The following is a 17,774-nucleotide window of genomic DNA, read 5'->3' on the forward strand; positions in this document are numbered from 1 at the left end:
AAAAAAGTGGCAGGTATCCTTTTAGAATATTTGTTTGATCTCAACATTGAAATATAAGTGAGAGTAGGTATATTTATTCACTTTTGGTTAGTGTGGGTGGGTTTTTAGTTACTTTCATTCTATTTTAAGGCTACAGTGTATTCTGTTATCACAACATAAAATAATTACCAGCTTTAGAATATGTCTATTTCATTATAACATATAAAAAGCAATATCGTGCACCACTGTACACATCTTGTGAAGGGGCTGTGTGCTTAGACTCTTGTTCTGACCAAGTTTACCTGTATTGAACTGCAAATTGAAAACGCCGTGTGTTGTCAAACTGTGAAGTTACCGTCCCCGTGGCTGGCATTTTTAATTTGTTTGGTTGGTTTACTTAGAGAAAATAGATTACCAGATGAAATAAAAAGCAATGTACTGTTGCTGACATAAAAAATCCGCCTGGACTGAAGTGACGGTTCCTGCCTGCTGCCCTCTGGTGGGGTCACCATCCTGCTGGAGCAAGTGGCTGTGCTCGCCCTCCTGGGCGCTTGTTTCTACACCGATAGCACTCAGCATTTCATAACCACCTTCTTGTTTGCTTCCTCTTTTAAAAAATTTAACCTGGGCACACCGCAAAGCCTGCCTATGTGTCTGAGGTGCAACGCACCTGGAAACCCAACGTCATTTCAAGCAGAGACTCATTTAAAAATTAAGTCTCCTAGGCTGGGGTGCGGTGCTGTAGGACTTTGCTGACAGTCATTTTCTCATGGCCTGACAGGTTCTTCGCTCTGTGCTGCTGTTCCCGACGATAGAGCGTATGGCTCAGTCCCCTCAAGGAAAGCTCATGACCCCTTTGCTGTGCAAACTTCGTTACGTTCTGTACATGCCTGTCTACCTGCTGTCCTTTCTACCAGAGGGAGTCAAAGCCTCCCTGGTGCGGTTTGCTCTGCGAGGAATGAAGACCTGTGATGAATCTTCCATAACAACCTCTGTAAATCTCTTCAGCCTGGACTGCATTGGTGAGCACGTGTTTTGTGGTTTTTTTGTTACACCAACTTTTGTATTATTCTCATTTAGTAAATGTTGATGTAGTTTGGTGGGCAAAAGCTTAATACTAAAGCATGAATAAGTTTTGAAGGACAGGTCTAATCTTTTCTCAAATTAAGACCATAGGTACAGGAAGATCTCAAATGAGTCAATTTTGAAAAAAAAGTTTTAAGGGGAAAATAACAAAATATTTCCCCAAAGAATATATATTTCTTAAGAAAACTCTGACCTATACTACTAACAGTATCTCACGTGATTAAAACACTGTTTTACAATCTAGTTTATGTTACTTATGTCTGCTTCCTTTTTGCATTTCACTCATATTGGATGGTGAAAATAAATCGGTAATCAGTTTCGCAAAGGGTTCTTTGCATCTGTTTTTTTAAAGCTATAGTTTAACCAGCTGTATAGATTTTGTCATCTGAATTGGAATATTGGTAAATTCAGAAAAGGGCCTTCAGTCTACAAAGACACATAGAAGTTATTTTATGCACAGAAGAATTTCAGCACTTTTTTGGGCATACGGAGAAAGACAGAAGATTAACGTTCCTCCAGTGCATATTGTACGCATATTTTGCACATTCTAGCAAGAGAAACAGCTTTAAGAAAGGGAGTAATTTCAGATAAATTATGTTAAGTTTAGAATGAAAACCAGAACGTGGATTGTGCTATACTCCAGGTATTTTGGTAAGTTAGCAGTTGAAACCAATTTGGAATAGAATTGACGTGCTAACACAGTAATAATAGCAAGAAGGAAGTTTTGATTGCATTAATAGTAGTAAAAACACATTCCTACATTTCCAGTTGTGCTCTGTCTTTTATCAGTTAAATTTTACCTACTAATCATCCAAACGGATATGCCAGAGTAACTGTGATTGCAGTGAGGTCCCTTACCTTTCGCAGAAACCTGTGGATGTGTTGGTCTGTATTGGAGGCTTGCTGTAGGACTGTACAGAGACTGAAAGCAGGATGGGCAGTGAGGGTTCTTGCTGCCAAACCTAGACAGCCCCCTTTATGTTGTACAAACCTGTCATAATGACAGTCGCTCCGTTGCAGTACCCTGTGCCTGACAAAATCAGGCTCCCAGTTGATAATGTAGATTTCTGATAGGAGTCCTGTGGTTTGTTGCTTGAGTTCCTACTAATTTATGGCAGTTTTATGATGACCGAGGAGAAAGCCAGCATGCAGTCTTATGTACACCAGGCTTCCAGACTTCTTCCTTTGATAACTTGGTCTTGGAGAAAGCTGTGTGAAGCTCTGTGGGGTCACATCTCCACAAGCCAGGAATCCTTCTCTGGTCCCCACAGATACACTTTTACTTCTCAAAACAGGTTATCTACATCCAGGGTTGTATTGGAAGTGATCCTTGGCCTGCATTAACCTCCAAAAAGCGTGGCCAGCCATTGTTTGTGAGTGCTGTTTGGCCCAGACCACAGCAGTGGCAGGAATAATTGAACAGAACGGATTTTGTGGGCTGCTGTTGGAGCCTGACTCTCCGAGCTCTTTAGTCTCCAGGTGAATGAGCCGGGTTGATGTGTGCGTGTCAGCCTGCTGTGTGTGCACCAGTGTCTGATCTGTGTCCAAGCTGTAAGGTAAATTGAGGCAAGAAACCAGGCTGAAGGCTCTTTGCTCACAGGAAGTGATCTCCGCCTATGTTCAGTTTATTGACTGAATTCATTATACCAGAATGAAAACCCCTGTGAGCCAATGTCTTGTAAAACTTGCATAAATAGGCCTTATTGATGCAACTAGTTCCTTTGGGCTTGTGATATCATCTCTCTCAAGCAGAATTCCCCTTTGGTTTCATCTTTGGAAACTGATGATGTTTTACAGCCCAGTGACTCAGGACCACATGTGTGGATTAATAATATTAAGGCTATCCAGATATTGCCTGTTAACCTTCTCTTGTATTGTTTGCGGACAATAGAAAATGTTACCATTCAGCAAAAATTTGCTAAACCTAGCACAACAACCGCGTCTGTCTTATGGGACTGCTCATTTGTGAGTTTCTGAAGCCTCTGAATTTGTCATAAATGTTTTTCTGATTGATTTCTTGTCCCTTAATAAACTGCTCGATATTGTTCAGAAATATTCAGCAAATGAAGTTGTTTCTCCTCTCCAGGAAGGTTGCATGTCAACTCATTAAAAATACACATATTGCCTTTGGCATGTACATCTGTTGCATTACTGTAATTGTAATAAAAGCTGTGATTAAGGGCAGAAAAGATGGTAAAAGTTTCCTTAAAACTAATACGTCCGTTAAAACAAACCAACCTGCCAGGGTTTTGTTACCACATCCAAAGCTTAGTCACAACAATGTTTTCTCTCCTCTGAAAGGAAATGAGATCTGAAAACTTAATTACAGCAGAACTCTAAGACCGAGTGCCACTCCCATTGACATCGAGAGTGAAAAGCTCCATTCAGTGGCAGCAGAATCAGGCCCTTGGTTGAAAGAGTCAGTGAAGGAAGAATTATATGACCTATCTGTCCCACTGTTTCAAATTATGTTTGTTCCTACTTCTTATCCAAACTCATCTTTCCGTTGTCCCAGCTTTATAGCTGATGATATGTAGAAGCCCCGGTCACACAGCAGAAGGCATTGCAATGACACTCTGCAGAAAGGTAACGAAACATAACGTCTTGTCCCAAAGGGGAAATAGTACAGAAAGAGGAGAGAGAGCAAGGACTGTAAAGAAAATGGATTGTAAGGAAGGCTGGGAAGACATAGTGTATAAATAATAAAGGACCTATTAGAAATAAGCAAAGGGGTCTGAAGGCAGTTTGCCTACCTGGATTAAACTTCTGGCGAAGATATCTTAGGGCAGAAAAAGCATTACAATGAACAAACTAGCATTTGGGTACTAGTATTCATGAACCTAGGAGATGAATAGACAGAAAAATTGGACATTAGTGACCTTGAGTTATCTGAAACATTGTCACTCTGTTTATTCAGGCTAGCAAAACAAGGATACCCCTATCTAGCACAGTGGTGGTTGGTTGTTCTACAAATCATGTACAGTCCTGCAATGCTGGAATACTTTGGCACTCCAGCGTGTTGAAATTTATAAACATTTCTTCAGTGACAGATGCCAGTAGCAGACTTACAGTGACAGTAAACCGTTCTGTCTACACGGGACAGGATTTATTGTCCAGCCGTTTGACTGGCAAACTTCCTCCATTTGTTTCTGTAAAATTTCCACAAAAGCACAGACATTACATAATGGGTAAACACCGCAAGGCTTTTTCGAGAGGCGGGCTGGCAGGTCAGAGGTTAACGTCTGGATGACAGTGAAGATACAGATAAGCACAATAGCAAGAAAAACCTCCAACTGGCCCAAATGCGGTGCGTCCTTTGTGATCTTGAACCTGTGACTTCCCTGGAGGAATCTCCCTGTTTGTTTAACCTATTCGGGGAGCAGGGGAGCACGGAGATCTGGGGCGGGGGGGGGTCTGCTTTCTGCAATTAGGCAGGTTGGGAAGGAGGGGACTCAGAAACCTGAAACGAGGGTTTCAGATGGGTTCAGGCTGTCACACGAATGCAGGCTGGAGACAGTAGATTTCCAGTTTATTTTAAGTGTCCAAGAGATGTTGTAAGAAGACAAGGAACTAAGATTAAACTTCAGAGTTTGGATTCAAATTTTATCTTGTTCCAAGTGTGGAGACATTCAGATTTCATGTGGAGTGTTTACATTTCCCTCGTTTTACAGAGAAAAAAGGGCTGAGGCATTTTCAGACACTCCACTCTTATGTCCACAGGACTGCCTAGGAAGCGAGAGTCACAACTGAGGTATTGCGGCTTGTCTCCCAGCAGTAGCTACCTCTCTCATGTTGGCTGTACAGGATGGCAAAATCACATCCCTGAAGTACCATAGAGTAAAAAGCTTTCTCATAGGATAAAATTTGCAGAACTGTCAAAGAGCATCTGAGAGATAAATCTGTATCAAAAGCCAGTGAAACGTAGGCTTCCAGTTGCTATGAAAATGGAACATAAGCTTTTACATTGACTAAGTTATTTTAAAATTTTATCTCCAGGGAGCCAACTGGAAAATTTCATTCTGGGTTTGAATTATCCCAGCCTTGGGAGTTGTCATGCCTTGAGAGCTGTTTCTATTTCAATTCACTCTTCTTAATCAGAGAGATTTTAAATATGACATTATGGATTGTCTTCAACTGGATTTACCTTACTGTGGACATCGTGCTTCCAAATAGTAGGCATCTAAAGCAGGACAGGTGAATCAAACCCTACAGATGACTGCTTCTCTTTACTGACCGCAAAGGGACCCTTTCTCTACTAGGTACCTAAAATTAGAGGAGATAAATCCCACTCTGTCTACTGGCTGCTCATGTTGCTGCAGACATCAGAAAACAAGGTGATCTGAATTGTCCATGCAGCCTTTACCCTTGCTGCCAGGACAGTCAGATATCCCATGCTTTGGCTGCATTAGAATTTACAGCTGCTGCTTTCTAGTGAGAGCCCTGTTGTTTGTTTCCTACCTTCTTTGAAAATTAATTTTACATCTCCACCTCCATTTCCTGACAAGTAAGATGGGAAATTTTTGGAGAGTTCTTTTTTGCGACTAAAGTGCTGTAGAAATACCTGTTTAACTGAAATACTTGGGTAAGGACAGTGCATGGTGTTTTATTCATGGCACTCAATAGCTCCTCCATCTATTCTGCTCCTATTTTTCAGAGTTAAAAAACAGTGTTTAAAGTATTAGGTAAGCACTTGATAAACAAATTCACCCGAAATGGTGAAATAAGAGGGCTTTGCCCCCCCTAAAGTGTATTTTAAAAAGCTATATAACCACATAGGTAAAATTTAGTTTACTTTTCTTTGTCTGTTTTCAAATTTAAAAAGATGTTCTTTTCTTGCATTGAAATTAAAATTTAACTCCTAAAAGTAACAGAAGATATGATGAGCACCTCTAAATTCATCACGGAAGGCAGAACTCTTTTAATTTTGTTGTATGGAACTAAAAGTCACCATTTAGACATGCAAGGCCAAGGGGGAGTTGCGCATTATATTTTCATCTAGGTTTTATTATTTCAAACACTGTACTAGCACATTTTGAAAAGGATCTGACATTCAAGACAAGCATTGAGCTATAGGCCAGCATCACATAGCTGATCAGCAGCAGAACTGTATATGGACCTACATCCCAGGGCAACAGTTGATCTACTGAACCTGCTTAACCAGGAGTTTAACTTTATATATATATATATACATACATATATGTTAGTCATGAGCAGCTTCCACAAACCACATTGGCTAGACAGGCTGATAGTCTATTTAAAAATGCAGTGCATTTTTTAATAGGGACAGAAACTGATACCTTGCACCTTACAATCTCACAACTACATTTTGCATTGCGGGCATGAGGAAAAAAGCTTTCCCTCCCCCCTGCCACTGGACAACTCTGCAGATCTTTGAACCTAGACCAGGACATTTTCAAGCTGATTTTCCAGGCTGACTGAAATCAAAGCCCTGGTAGTAAAAAGTGATTGCTTTGTTTCTTCTGATGAATGTAAGTTTTAGATAATTTCTGGCTATAATGCAGAAATCATTTTGAGGATATTTTTCTACTTTTATAATTAAATAAGTATAGAATTTCAGACATGATGTATAGCTAGAAAAAATTTCATGGAGAACTGAAATTACTGATGGGTAAGTAAATTGTATCTATGTAAACTAAATAATGTTAAATCTGAACAGTGTAGTGTAGTGTATCACAGGTGGGCAAAAAGGATGAAGCTCAGCAGGTCTCCTCTCTTCTTCCTCTGTGCATTCTTTGATACTCAGTGGGGCAGAAAGAGGTCAAAATGATACAGCAGATAATCTCCCTCCCTCTCGCTAGCATCTGACTAATTAGGATTCAAGAGAAGTCGTCTTTCCTGAAATCAGGTAACCCTACAGCTGTCTCTTACAAGATGTTTTTTGCCTGTATCTAAATTCGCTACTGCCAGATGTTGCCAAGGGTCAGAAGGCTGCTTTAGGTAGCCCAGCAGTCTGACCCGGCACGCGAAATCTCTGCTTCTGCAGAGTTTCTCGGCAGGCTCCTGTGTGCTGTCACAGTTGAGTCCTATCCACTTCTGACATTTTAAGTGATGATTGTAATATGTATTTCTGCAAAGTGTTTAAGAGTGTGTTTCCTTACCTGTGGAAACACAGTAATATTTTATCACCTGCTTCGCAGGAAAAGGGGCCAAAGAATAACAGTCTTTAATATTTTCATGTTTCCTCTGCTACTGTTTATTTTCCTGTGTGATGCCTGACTAAAATGTTTGTTTAATGTAGTTGGACAACTCACCTTACCAAGCCAGCACTTAAGCTGACGGAAAAACCTCACATCTGCTTTATTCTTTCTGTGAGTGAACTAAACTTTTCCTTATTTCACAGTAGGATGCTCAGATTAAATTACTGGAGGAAGGCAACAACTTTTATGTATTTATAGTCCTATTTATTTTTTAAAGTCAATCTGCTTCATAATTTACCCCATTTCCAAAAGAAAGAAAGATGTTTAACAAGGACTTTTATTACTTGCAAAAGCTTTTACTTTCCTGTGAAAGCCTTGTGAAAATAATAATAATAATGTAGAAATTTCTCATTGGGTTTATTTCTGTTAATTATTCCTCTTTCTTCTTGGGGGAAGAACCCAACGTAAAAAACTCCCATCATAAATATTACTCATAAGGCGTGAATGTTTTGATAGTGGAACTGCTGAACATTTCCATGAAATGTGAGGCACAGCTGGGATTTGGTCGGGGAAGGGGAGATTGTTTATTCACCCCTGGTGGGGTTTCATCCCCAGGGATACGATTTACTCCCACAAATTTGCAGCGAGTCTAATGATGTGTTGCAAATGGCATGAAAAAGGAAGGGGTAACATCAACAAAGCAGAAAGGATGTTGAAAATAAGTATATGCCAGCTAAGTGCTAGCAGCTACAGTTGCTTTGTGTTAGCCAGTGCCAGATAGTAATCTGCAAATTGGCACTTTATTTTCCCTGGGCCCAATTCAAAGCCCCCTGAATTCAGGGGAAGGATTCCCTTCTGCAGTAGGCTCATGCCTTCCGTCTCAGAGGTGTCTGTCTAAACTCCCCCAAGGAATATCTGAAGCAGAGATCGTGGCTCTGTCATGACTTGTGTTTACTGGTTGGGAATTTAGCTTGATTCATTGAACTCCTTCATCATGCAGTCCCAGCAAAGCACTTAAACACACACTAAATCCATACCCATGGGTAAACTATAGGCATTTGTGTCTTGGAATAAGGTTTTTTTGGAAAATGACATTTACAAAGCTGCTAATGAATGCAGTACCTGTCATTCCATGCGCCTAGAGGGGACACTGGTCTGGATGTAATTCTAAAACAATATTGCAGTCTGCTTTGCTGCTGCTTCTTGTCATGAAAATGCTCACCAGCGCTCAGCATCTCCCTTGCCTAATTCTTTAACGTGACAATATTGACAAGGAGAAAATGCCTACAGAGTCTTCGTGGATCTGTGGAGGAAATGCTGGCTTATCTTGAGCAAACCCAGTGGTGCAGGAGATTGCTTACTGGTTAGTGAAATGGTCAGGTGTGTTTAAAATGAGCTTTAAAAACAGTGGTTTATGTTTAATGAAGGGTGGTGTAAAGTTCGCCTTTCATACCAATCAAAGCCACTGAGAGGAAGTTCGTCTCATTCAAAGGAGGGGTGGTCCAGTTGCTGAATTTCATCAGGGTTCCTCGAGAAAGAGTCAGCAGCAGGTTCTAATCCAGAAAAGCACTTAAACTAACCTCCATATAGCTACTCACATGCATAAACCCTTGTCTAGGAGAGCATATTTAATTCTCTGTAGAGCTCAGGCAGGAACCACAGTGTGGAAACGCTAAATTGCTGCTGACACTGTCGCTCCTGGCCACTCCCTGTGGGACTGAGCACCACCTACACCAGACCCTTCTATGCCCCTTTTGCAGGGTAAGAGAGCAGACACTTTCCACAACCCAAAATCTGGACCCTAGCAGAAATCCCATTATCACAGCCATCTGCCAGGGTATGTGAGAGCTTAAACTGGAGATGAATTTCTCCAGCTAAGGGATAGTTCTGTCATTTGAAGATGATGGGAGTTGTTCCAACGTAACTTAGGGCCGGATTAAGTCCATGGACATTTCAGTTTCCATCACAAACCCCACTTCACCTGCACATGCTTCATCACACAAAGTAAATGAGTGTTTTTCTCACTCCTCAACAAAGCATCTATTGTTTGTAAAGCACCTGTGTGTAATTGTTGAATAACTTTTTATTTTTGCCTTCAGCCTCTACTATGCTTTCTCAAGCACAGCTGACTGATTTTCTTGTGTAGTTCTGATGTTCCTGCAACTTTAATACCAAGCAGATTGGAGAAGTCCGTCATAACAATTGCAGCTATTTCTGCCTATTTGTGTTGATCATGGTTCTATATTAACGGGTATTTTTTCGTTCTAAATTCAGTGTTAACTTAAGCAGAACCCAAAGTTAATGTTTACATCTTGTAAACCTCTAAACATCAACATTTTATGTAATGCGTGTGTGCATGTGTGGAAGCACATGTTCCTGCGTTAGTCATCCTTGATACTAAGCAGTTCCTTCTGTTTGATGTTTTAAACAATAAGTTATACGATATTTCCAAGATTGCTGTTGGCAATAATTACTGGTAGAAAAAATGTTTTCCCCATAGGAAATTACACTGCTGTTTGGTATTATTAGTTCTTACCACTGTTTTCTGACTCTTTCTGAGGAATGACAGAGATTGCTTCCTCAAGAGCAAAGGATAAACTGAAAAGGAAACTAAGTTACACTCCTGAAGAACTTTACAATAAGACAGGCAACTTACCAGGAAAAAAATGTGACCAGGTAGTAGTACATTCCCTGAGGAAAACTTATTTTCAAAACTTCAATCTACTTTTTGCAGGGCCTTTCGATTTAGCATGGGAATCCAACCTAGAACTGACTCATCACTTTGCAATTTAAGCAATTTTGCTTTACAGTTTAGAGGACTTTTGAAAGAGTCATATTAAAGCATGTCAAAGTACAGATGAGCTCTGTTGCACATAAAAATAGTAGTCTTTGGCAATAATTGTCCCATTGAAGTCAAATTACTTTCTTCTTGTACCTTCTGCTTGTAGTCCCTCAGAAGGACGAGCAAAACTCTGCATGCATATCTGCAACTCAGTGTTGAACAGTCATGGATTTAGAAATAGACTGTAAAATCTGTGGAGCAGAAATGATGTTTCTCCTGATAGTTTGAATAGTCTCTGAGACACTGAAGCCAACCCCTGACTGGGACCTTTAGCACTCCCACACAGTATAACTAATTCTTAGTTACAAAAAAGATCCAATCAGGCAGACAGTTAGGACTCTTCCCTTTTGCTACAATTACCGTCAAATTATCAATTTACTTGTATATTGTCCAGTTTACCTTTACAGAGGCCAGGAATGGGAATTAAAACTTGCCAATGTTTTGCATATTTTAAAATATTTCTCAAGCATTTCGTAATACCAGATTATTGTGAAATTATCCTGCTTCCAGGCAGATTTACTGAGGGAGGCGTCAGTGAAGCCTTCTGGGAAAAGGAGACTAAGAATTTGTGGAGGTTCTGTGGGAGTCCCTTGTGTGACAGAAGAAAGCATCATTTCAAGGCTTTTCTATGCGCAGTACTGCCGGTACTTGACAAAATGTGTCCCCAGTCTCTACTGTGGTCTTTAGCCAACACAAACAAGAATCTGAAGTAATAGCAATAATAGCAATTAAATGGCAAATGGTGAAATAGCAGATGCGTTCTGTGAAAAATTTGACAGTAAATTATAGTTTTGTAAGGCAGAGCATCAGAACTGTCCTGGGAAGCCACAGTGTCAACATGGGAAAGAAAGATGTATGGAAACAAACTATAGACACTGAGAGACTAATGACATTGTAATGAGGTTGCTTGTTTTTCACAGGGCGTAAGACATGGGTATTAAAACCACTGTACTTCCTCAAAAGAATATTTGCAAGTATGCACGGGTGTACAGAGGTTGGAACACTTTCAGTCAGACCAATGTCATGGGAGCTTTGGCTTCCTTAACCATGAAAAGGTGATTAATGTTGAAACATTTAGTAAAGAAGGCTTGATGATGAGTTTAAGGGGAAAGATAAAAAAATCTGTATCATTATGAGCAAAAGTGAGCTCGTGAAGGATCTAAAATTATGGTAGACAAAGAAATTCATAAGAGATCAAAGGAATACTGGCAAGAAGATGGTAGATGAGCTAGGTGATGTGCAGGTAATGTAAATTCCGAAAGTATGGAAAATAAAGTAGTAGTGTTAAAAATCACCAAAATTATTAGTTAATTGGCTTAACAGACATAGGTGAGATAACTGACAGAACTAGAATATCAATATGAAGGGACATAACTTGCTTGGGAAAGAAGAGCAGGGAGAAAAGAGAAGGATGGATGGTCTTGTCTTTACATCCAGATATTAAAGACAGGGAGACCTGTTGAATATTGTGTCCACCAAACGATGCCAGATGGATTCAAGAGTCTTTTTCTGAGAAAATTCCAAGCCATCCGAAATGCAGGATGTAGTGTGCTTGATGTCCGTAGAGGAAGGAATCCGGCAACATATAGACTGTTCAGCTAGTTCTCATAATGCATTGCCTTTTACATATATATATGTATATATAAAGTAGAGAAAGCAATTGGCGGAGAATATATGGCAGTTTGATACAGAGAATTTGAACGTGAGAGGCAGATTGGCTGAATATATTCACAAAAGGGTAACATTTGTGCTAGGACAGAAATACTTAACATGTCTACAGCATAGAGCTCTATTCATCCACTAATCCCCTTAAAATTCTGTCATAGTCAGTGGAGAGATATAGGTAACACTTGTCTAATTTATCTAGGTGACTACTTTAGGATGAGATGAATAGTGTTCTTTCCACTGACTGTGAAGGGAGAAAAATTAAGCTTTAGATATCCACATTTAATCAGGTGAATCCCATGACAGATTTCAAGAAATTATGACCTTCAAGGAAAAAAATAAATAAATTAGAGTTGTTTAGATTAAACAAGGGACAACTGAAGGACATGGTTGAGTTTTCAAGTAAAGGAGAATAATTCAATCCACTTTTCCATGGTAGACGAGGTAATGTGTAATGGAGTACATTGCAACAAAGGTGATTCAGATTAGACTTCAGTTAATTATAAGAATGGAATTCTAGACTGGATTTCCTAGGAAGATAATGAAACTTTCATCATCTCTGCTTCCTAAGGACAGGATGGAAAAGTGTCTGCTGAAAATGAAAAATGTCATTGATTCTCCTTAAGACAAAAAGACCAATGTAGATCCCTTCCAGCCCTACGATTTCATACACACTGATTAAAGATGCAAGAGTAGCATCCAGAATTTCAGAACTCTAATGAGGGACAATTTACCATAGTAAGAACCAAGCAAAGCAGACGAACAGATGCAATACAGAATATTTGAGGAAAACAAAATGTAGGCAAAAAATGTCAGGCATTAGTTAAAAGCATATCTGAAAGTTTAGAAAATGTCTGATTGAATGTCTGAATGAATCTGCATTCTGCAGGTTGAATGCAGGATACAGAAATGTTATAGCAGGACCTGCCACAGATAGGTAGGTTACCTCTAGAAATCAGCTAAACAAGTATAGGACTCATGGTAGCACTGGAGTATGATCATCCATACTGTTTAATTATTAATGAATTTTCTGGTATGGTTTTAGCCTTCTCCAACTAGCATTCTCCTAGTATTCAGGCATGGTTCAGGAGTTAGCACTGCCATGCACTCCTCCCAATAAGCAGTTTGGGTAGAGGAAAAATTTAATGCTGTGAAAACAACCCCTTCAATTCCAGTTGTCCTCAGGGCCACAAAATAGTTCCTGGCTCCATTTAGTACAGTGGCGCAGATATAGCACATATTTATACCTGCAAAAGCAGCAACAGTTTCATTGATGGAAAGCAGTTGTGAGAAAAGAGACTGTGGAAATTTAACTTCACAATTGTCAAAGCAGAAGCTGAGAAATTGATAAGTCAAAGCAAAAGATGGTGCATTTAATGTTTGAAGGGGGGTAAGATAGACTAGGAAAGGCATTTTACAAAGATATTGATCAGTCAAAAGAGGAAAGGCTATCAAAAGCAAGCCAGTGTGGAAATACGTTCTTCACAGACTGACGTTTATGGAACAACAGAGCAGATTGTTCTATAACAAATGAGTACTTGATGATGATATAGCTACAGGTAGACAGTAAACCCTCATTTTCCAAACCATCAAGCCATGTCTGGAAGAACTGTACTATGCCCTGGGTTTAAGAGTAAACCTGTAAGTCTCTAACGTCAGGAAAGGCAAACTAATAAAGAGCTTTGCTCAGACTTTAATGTGAGAAATGTGGACTAACTAAACAAGTTGTCGCCACTCTTCAGTTTTTTACCTGAATCTAGTAGAACTGATGTTCAGTACTTGTGACCCTGATAGTACAGTACTAACCTAGCAGGATATTTTCTTAGAGATGGTGACAAATATTGCTCAAAAATTAGTTCAAAATTGGATGACTGTAAGCATTATTATACTAACTGAAATATCAAGTCTCTCATTTCCAACAATAGTCAGAACAAAATGCTTCCAAGAAAGGAGCAAAAACTCTGCAATAAGAAAGTCTACCAATTAATAAAGGCATCGTTCTTAGAGGTAGAGGCTTAAAGACCCGAGGCTTTTATAGTAGTATGTAGCTCTAAATTTTGGTTCATTAAAAGAGTTCTAAATATTGTTGAGTTCCAGTGTCTTTGTTGTAACTTGCTAATTTCTTGGCCCTGAGAGGTTCTTACTGTAACTGGCTGTATCCTATGTGCTGTATCATATGTGCTGTAAAATGGATTTCCTTTTACAGGTTCTGATATTTCTACCTGTTAATATTCCTTTGTATTACAAATGAGTTGCAAAAGATTTTTTAAGAACTAAAGGGATATCTTCTGGGCCTGGTTGCACTTCAGATTTGTGTTTTTTAATCATAATGAGCTGTCTTTTATTCAATGCCTCAAACACAAGGGAGGACAGAGACCAGCTGGAAAGTATTATTTGACTGAAAAATACATGAATTCACTAAATGACATTCAACCTGGAAAAATGAAGCTAATAGAATACATACAAAGAAAAAAAAGTATCTAAAACATAGGTTCGCTGAAGGTGGGGAACAGAATCAAGGGAGCCAGAAGTAGCGGACAGGTGAAGGAGGTCAGGAGGGGTGATAAAAACTTGCCATGCTGCAGGGTCTCAGAATACCCTACAGAAGTACAGAGAATACCCACAGCCTGCACCACAGTCATGAGAGGATCGCTGGTCTCTTACAAACTCCTCCAGTTCTAGCTAAATAAAGTTTATTCATTTTCTGGTGAAAAAAAGACAATATGTATATGGTGGTCTTAGTAAGACAGCATAAGAAGTCTCTCCACTGTCTGTATTCATCTGCTCAGGGGGTCCGTGGGTCAAAATATGGTAATGGCACCAGATTTGCATTTGGGAATCATGATGAAGGTAGGGCTGTGGTCTCCTTTTCCTCTGAATTTGTCCACTCTGGAAAATCATACAGTATATTCTTCCAAGGTTAATGCTGTTGAAATTGTGCTGTCTGGACCTTGAAGTAAAAATTTGGCTTCATGTTTCTCCCTGTACCCATTCCAGAGCATAGCTCCTACTAACTTACAAAATAGAGCAATATTTTGATGTGTGGGACTTAATAAATTTACACCTACAGCCACAATCTTGTTGATAGAGTCAACACAATCTGAAGCCAACAGCAGTAGGGAAATGAAGTGAGCTCGGGTAACCCTTTGTAGTCTTATGTTTATTTTAGTCTGATGAACAAGCTATTAAAGAATGTGTGTGTGCATCCATTAAAGTGTCCAGATTGGGGCTATCTTCACAACCACTCATTTTTGTTGGAAAAGGAACTATTCTGATTATTTCCTGAAATTCATTAGCCAATGAAGTTGAAAAGGTTTTTCTTCTTTGTTATTGTCTCTGTTGTTTCATTAGTATGGCATCTCTTTCTGTCTATTCTTTCTGTCACAGTAAATTCATCTCCTTAGCCCAGCAAAGAATACAATATTGTTTTTACGTAATTAAGATACTGACTACAGAGCAAAACCACACAGAACGAGATCTAGTCATAGCACCACAACACAGAGTTGATTTTTAAATTAATCAAGGGCATGTATATCTCTCAAAGTTTATCAGGGTTAAGTTGGAAATACTTAACCCTCCTTTATATTTTACGGATATGTGCACCATGTGTAAGTCTTTTTTTTTAAGATTTCTTTCCATACAGACATAGTTCCAACTAATCTTGAATTTTCACAGACAACATAATGTGACCCCTCAGTTTCTAGTGTGAGTTTATGATTAATCTATCCCTAATCTAATATTTTTCTTGCAAATAAGCAAACAAATGATCTTTGGATATTCAATAATCACGCAAGAAGTTTATAGACTTGAGGAAAAACACATATTTCAGTCCAAGTACAGGATATCTCTGTATTGCTTCAAGAATCAAGTATAAAGAGAAAGTTTATCTGTCCCGAGTTAGAATCATGTTTCTTCCCTGAAATTAGCACAGCTTTCCAAGTTCCAGCATAGATCTGTTGATATCTATAGAGTCAACCGACAACATATTGGTTTAGCATATAGATCTAAAATCTTTAGAAAGTAATAATAACGCTGCTAGACATGTGTTTCTTCAAAATCGGGAAATCTTCTATTTCATATGTTATTTCCTTGACTGCATTGTGGATATATCAATGTGTTTGAAGTTCAGCTCAATAGATACATGTATTCATATAACAACTGGCTAATTGGATTGGTGGTTAAATAACCCTAAGCACTGAAAAGCATGATTGATTTCAGTCATTATTGTTTGTGAAAACTAATAATTTAGCTGAAGGATATTAAGTCCTTGCTGTGACACTTTGGGTTAAAGAGCTACCAATGATATAAAGCACTCTTTTCTTTTCTGGATCCTTGATTTGAGCCCAATCAGGGTTCCTCTATCACAAAACCACCGCAAATAAATCAAACACATTTTGGCACAGTTTGTCGTCTCTGCTTAGCAAATGTATGAGACTAAACTGACACTGATCCTTAATCACCTTTAATCCATGGGGAGGGAATGATCCTACCAGGGCAGGAGAAAGGTCATTGGCAGGATCATGGGGAGAAACTAAGTTGGCAGTTAATTTCATAAGCCTGACCTGGGAATAAATGAAGGGCTTCTATTTTCAAGGTAATCTGTGTACATAAAAGATCTGCATATAAAAAGTTAGGATATTTAAGAAGGTATTTATGTGTTAAAAGCGTGATAACCATGGTATTTGTCTGTTAAAACTTTGATTCACTTTTAAGCTCTAAGGCCTTATTGTTTATGATAATTATATAATTAACAATAGATTTTTTTCATTATTAAACTCTGGTGACCTGGTTATGAATTACAAGGGGTATCAGCAACTTGAGATGGAATAGAATATAATAAAAATGCTTTGAGGTTTTACAGCTGTCACCAGATATGTTGGCCAGTTTCTGTAGGTTTGCAACCACATTTTCCTTTTTTTTTTTTTTTTGAGAAGTGCTTTTCCTTTCCTAGTTGCTATGTGAAAAACCCACATGAAGGAATATTTACAGAGACCATGATACTGCAAAGATTCATGTTATATGCTTCACTTTCTGTGCTTTGGGTTATCCCTACTGACCCAGGCTGAGTCATAATGTCCAGCATATGCATAAGTACAGATTTGAAGGAATGGGATTAGACCATGAAAATTCAGAAAAAAAACCACTGAAATTGTCTTTAGACTGTTAAACCAGATAAACAAATTGAATAAGCAAAAATACGTTGGCAGGAAAAGCTGACAGGAAAAGATCTTCTATACATTCCTTCCCTAGAAATCCTAGGCTGATTCAAGACCAAATCTTTAGGAGCCTGTTTCCTAGGTGGGAGTTGAGAGCACAGAGGTACTGAGCTTTTGCCATGCAGGCAAAGGATGAGAAAAGAATAAACTTTGTTCCTTTCTTCCCAAGTCTTTTCAAGAGAAGACTGCAGTTTATGTATCCCCAGTGGATGGAGATAGCTTCTTCAGTCAAATCTCTGCAAACCAGGATTTAGGATTCAACTCCAGCCTTGATATTGCAAACCATCCATGCCAAGTAAAGTGCTCTCAAGTCATTGTGTGGGTCTCTGAGTGGAGTTCTGAAGTGCTCACATTCATGTCCGTGAGAACTCCCTTCTCATTTTGAGGTCTGAATATCCAGTTTACCAAAGTAACCGATGTATTTGGTGTTCATCTGGTTTACACATCTCATCATAGCTGTGCTGTGCTGGGGTTCTTCAGACGCTGAATGTTTTAATGATTTATCTCTGGTTGAGTTCCTCCTTCAGCAAGCAGGTAGGACTGGCTTGATTTCAGTAGAAAACTGTATCAACTGCACAACTTTTCATAAAGCTCATGCAAACACTGCATGCACCTTCATTTTATGACAAGATCAGCTTATTTCAGTTGAACCAAATATCAGTTAGGGATTGATGGAAGACATACCTAGTTCAAACTACAGGACAGTTCTGATCCTTCAAATATTTAACGTTATCACGTTAAGCATTCCTGTTAAAAGCAAAGAGGCAGCAGATCATATGCAGAAGTGTATGTGTGTGCAGTATTGTGTCCTCCAAGCTTTTTGTGTTG

General features: G+C 39.0%; 1 protein-coding gene across 3 annotated transcripts in view; it reads left to right on the plus strand.

The window, feature by feature from the left end:
- LDAH (lipid droplet associated hydrolase) overlaps nt 1-17,774 on the plus strand; it is a 126,194-nt gene that overhangs the window by 84,131 nt on the left and 24,289 nt on the right. For all 3 annotated transcript variants that reach the window (XM_072858483.1, XM_072858484.1, XM_072858485.1), the window contains one exon: nt 761-1,001. In XM_072858483.1, the coding sequence (XP_072714584.1) occupies nt 761-1,001 (241 nt within the window). The remainder of the gene's footprint in view (nt 1-760; nt 1,002-17,774) is intronic.

The sequence above is a fragment of the Ciconia boyciana genome, chromosome 3, assembly GCF_034638445.1.
Source record: "Ciconia boyciana chromosome 3, ASM3463844v1, whole genome shotgun sequence".
Taxonomy (NCBI): domain Eukaryota; kingdom Metazoa; phylum Chordata; class Aves; order Ciconiiformes; family Ciconiidae; genus Ciconia; species Ciconia boyciana.